Source organism: Elephantulus edwardii, unplaced genomic scaffold (assembly GCF_000299155.1).
Source record: "Elephantulus edwardii isolate Elephantulus edwardi_28Jun2011 unplaced genomic scaffold, EleEdw1.0 scaffold00068, whole genome shotgun sequence".
Classification (NCBI taxonomy): Eukaryota; Metazoa; Chordata; class Mammalia; order Macroscelidea; family Macroscelididae; genus Elephantulus; species Elephantulus edwardii.
The window spans coordinates 14,415,717-14,419,844 of NW_006399818.1; the positions used below are offsets into that span (position 1 = coordinate 14,415,717).

The 4,128-nt window shown below is 46.2% G+C and overlaps 1 protein-coding gene across 1 annotated transcript in view; it reads right to left on the reverse strand.

Annotated features, from left to right (window-relative positions):
* Positions 1-4,128, reverse strand: part of NT5DC3 (5'-nucleotidase domain containing 3) — a 126,142-nt gene that overhangs the window by 9,926 nt on the left and 112,088 nt on the right. Inside the window, exon 13 of the mRNA XM_006888548.1 lies at positions 1,736-1,800. Within this exon, the coding sequence (XP_006888610.1) occupies positions 1,736-1,800 (65 nt within the window). The remainder of the gene's footprint in view (positions 1-1,735; positions 1,801-4,128) is intronic.

A 4,128-nucleotide genomic window follows, 5' to 3' on the forward strand; every position in this document is an offset into this window, starting at 1 on the left:
ACTTTTGCATTCCTTGTGCCAACCTAGCCATCTCAAATGCACTTATTCACACCTCTCTAGTTATAGAATCAATCCATCTCATCAAAGGTCTTCCTCTCCTCCGCCACCCCTCCACTCTACCAAACATGATGTCCCTCTCCAAGGACCAGTCCCTCCTTGCAACATGCCGAAAATATGTCAGACGAAGCTTCAGAATCCTTGACTCCAGGGAATATTCTGGCTTCACCCTCTCCAGGACAAACATGTTTGTTCTCCTCGCAGTCCATGGTATATTCAACACTCTTCTCCAGCACCACAGCTCAAAGGCATCAATTAATTCTCTTTCTATCAACCCTAGTCACTGTCCAACTCTCTGATGCATAGCACCTAATTGCGAAGACTATAACCCGGATCAGGCGCACCTTAGTCTCCAGTCTGACATCGTTGCACTTCAGTACTCTTGAGAGGTCCCTCACAGCCGACTTTCCCAATGCAATTCGTCTCTTGATTATCTGGCTGCTGTTACCAAGAGCGTTGACCGTGGAGCCAAGTAAACGAAAACTGTTAACTATCTCAATCTCTTCTCCATTCATACTGATGCTACCAATTGGCCCAGTGGTTAGAATCTTTGTTTTCTTGATGTTGAGCTTCAGTCCATACAGGAGGCTGTAGTCCTTGATCTTCTTCAGCAAGTGCATGAGGTCCTTCTCAGTTTCAGCGAGCAGGGTAGCGTCACATGCATAACGCAGGTTGTTGATGATTTTTCCACCAGTCTTGATGCCACATTCCTCTTCGTATAGCCCAGCATCTTGGATGATCTGTTCTGCATACAGATTGAAAAGGTATGGAGACAGAATACATCACTGACAAACCCCCTTCTTGATTTTGAACCATGTAGTGTCTCCTTGCTCTGTTCTGACAACTGCCTCTTGGTCCAAGTAAAAGTTTCGCATTAACACAATCAAATGTCCTGCAATTCCTATTCTTCTCAGAGTCAGCCACAGCTTATTGTGATCCACACGGTCAAAAGCCTTTGCATAGTCTTATATATATTAATACTTTTATACCAATGGAAATTAGATTAGAATGAGCACAGTTAACACCCCAAGAAGGAGGAAGAAGGGCAAAGTGAAACCCAGATGTGTCTTTAATAGTACCAAGAGATGGTCTCCTGGCCCCCAGCACATCCCAGGGCCAGGCTGCCCACTGCTCAGAGCCCAGTCTGTGCCCAGGAAAAAAGAGATAGCTAAACACACCAGGAGAGAAGTACTTCACAAACGGGGTCCTCAGAGAAGGCATCCCTGGAGGCACAAATGGCAACATGGCCACTTTCAAAAAATCATTCTCCTAAGACACAGCCCCCACCCAGGCCTTTCCGCTAGCCGAGTTTTCTTTACCAATAAAGAGTCTGATGGCTGCAAGTGTGCACAGTCCTGAAACAGCCTCACAACTAATCAGGGCTACCAAAAGCACGTAGTTTGTAGAAGCCCTGAGAATTCACAGGTTCAGAGTTCACCACTGACACTGTCCGACGGCCACATGACAATGACAGGTCATCAGACCTGTCCCACCAGGAGAGTCGAGCACATCACAGCCAGCACATGGCTGAGTCTGGAAAGTCAGTGACTCTCTTCTCTACCTGCATGCTAAAAAAGGATGTTTCCAAAGTAGGTCTCCGCAGGCCCTGGGGGAAGGCGCGTGGGCTGCGCTGAGAACAGGGTGCTGGGTTCACAGCATCGCAGCAGGCAGACCTTACCTCATCTCCTTCCGCTCCTTCTTCCACTCCTGCAGAACCACCTGCGCCTCTGCGTCTCTGTGCACCTGCCGGACACAAGCTGATTACTAAGAGCATTTTGGTCCCAAATAAACCCGTGAGGTGATCAGGGAATTTTAATGGGCAGCTTTGCTTGGAGGAATTTATTTGTTGTAAGGTATGAACACTTATGGGAAATAATATTTTTTCAGATATATCTGTTGAAATCTTGCCTTCCTCAGTATAAACACTTTTAAATGTTCAGTACTAGAAAAGCTGTATAAAAACAAAATATGGGAAGGTACAAAAGTATTAACCAATAGCCATGTATAGGCATAGTGTGTTTGTATAAGCAGGGGAGGGCTCTATGGGTGGTGCAAATAGTTAAGTACTCAACTACTAGCAGAAAGGTCAATGGTTCAAACTCATCCAGAGGCATCCTCAAATAAAGAGCAGGTGAACTGTTTCTGAAAGCTCAAAGCCTTGAAAACATCCTGGAGCAGTTCCACTCTGCACACATGGAGTCACCATGAAGTACATAAAATGTTCAACAATCATAAAAAGATGAATACACACACACACACACACACACAGCATGCTCCCTATGTATAAACATACGTTGTTTGTCTTTACATACCATCGAGTCCAAGCCAACCGATAGCTGACCCTCCAGCAGGTTTTCAGAGGCTGTAAATCACCCAGGAGCTGAATGCCCATCTTTCCCTCTTAGAGTAGCTAGTGGATTTGAACTATCTACCTCTGGGTTGCCAGCACAACTCCTTACCACAAGGCCACTAGATCTCCCTGCACATGTATTACCTATGTGTAAGCATAAAGTTATGCCATCAAGCCAAAGGTGGGTGATTTTAGTCTGCGGCCCTCAGGCCTGGTTTTACTTGGTTTTGGTTAAGCATTCTTCCAAGTGGTATAGCACTGGTCTGTCCATTTGCTGTACAGAGGTAACTCGTGGTTGCTGTGAAGGTGAACACTGTGACACTGATGTGTCAAATGCAATAATGGTTACTCACAGTGGACAGTGTTTGGTGGAGCTCCCTGATTAAAACAAGCTTGGAAGCCAAAGTGGTATCCACTTCCATATTAGCTTGCCTCTGGAAACCCTATGAACATGGAGAAACTATGCAAGTTATACAAGTGTTCAGGTCTTTCGTTCATAGGGTCGCTATAAGTCGTCTACAACTCGATGACACTTAACAACAAGCATATACTTACATATACTTCCTATTACATACATCATTTATATGCATAAACTTAAAACTGACAGTTACGTGGAACCAGAAAGTATATCCACCGATTATAAATATTTACAAATAGCGCACATGTGGAAATTTCATTTGTGCTCGATAACCGTATCACATACAGGCCTGACGTCAGGAGTGACTAGTTCCTGGAAAAGGACATCATGATTAGGAAAGTGCCGTCCAAGGAGAATGAACCTCAACAAGATGGACTGGAGTGACCACACTGGTGAGCACAGCACAGACCATCAGGACAGCATGGGAGGGGCCAGGGCTTCGTTCTGTTTGGACTTGGGGTCTCACGGACGACTCGACAGCTCCAAACAGTAAGAGGAGGACTGTAAGTGGTTTGGGTTTTTTTCTTTTATGGAATGATACCGTCTTTTAAAAGTTGAAGACGGGCAAAAAAGTAACTGTTTCACAGAAGATGAAAAGGTGAAGCACCTTAAACTGAAAGACAAGCAGAGAATTTTCTAGCCGGCCAGCCAAGTGTGAGCCAAAAAGCTCCACCGCCTCCCAAGCAGGAGCTGGCAAACCTTTCTGCGAAGAGCTCGTGGTCAATGGAAACACTGAATGTGGCACATGATGGCACAGGGCAGCTGGGGCTCTATCACAGGGGTAAGCTTAGACCCACGGAAACCACCACACAGGCGAACCATCTGCCCCTGGCGAGGTGCCCAGGACTCCTCTATGTGCACAGCTACCCGGCCCCGCAGCTCCAGCAAGGACAGTCAGCGCTAAGGGGATCTGTTGCTCAGACAACCGCAGGACCAACGGACCTTGCAAACTGGATTTCCTGCCCAGTGTCACTGCCCGCTACCCGAGGACGGGATAACTACCAGCACGTTATCTGGCACGGCTGGGAGTTTTACTGTTGCATGATTTTAAGTGTTCACATTTTAATTACTCACTACTGAATTTAAACGGAAAATTCAAACTCAACATGGCCAAGTTAGAACACATTCACAGCTGACCCTCCAGCGGATTTTGAGAGGCTGTAAATCACACAGGAGGAGACTTTTCATCCTTCTCCCTCAGAATAATTCGTGGATTCTAACTGCCTGCCTTTGGGTTGGCTGCACAATTGCTCACCCCCCAGCCCACCAGAGCTCCCGACACACATATGCATATTTTTTTTTT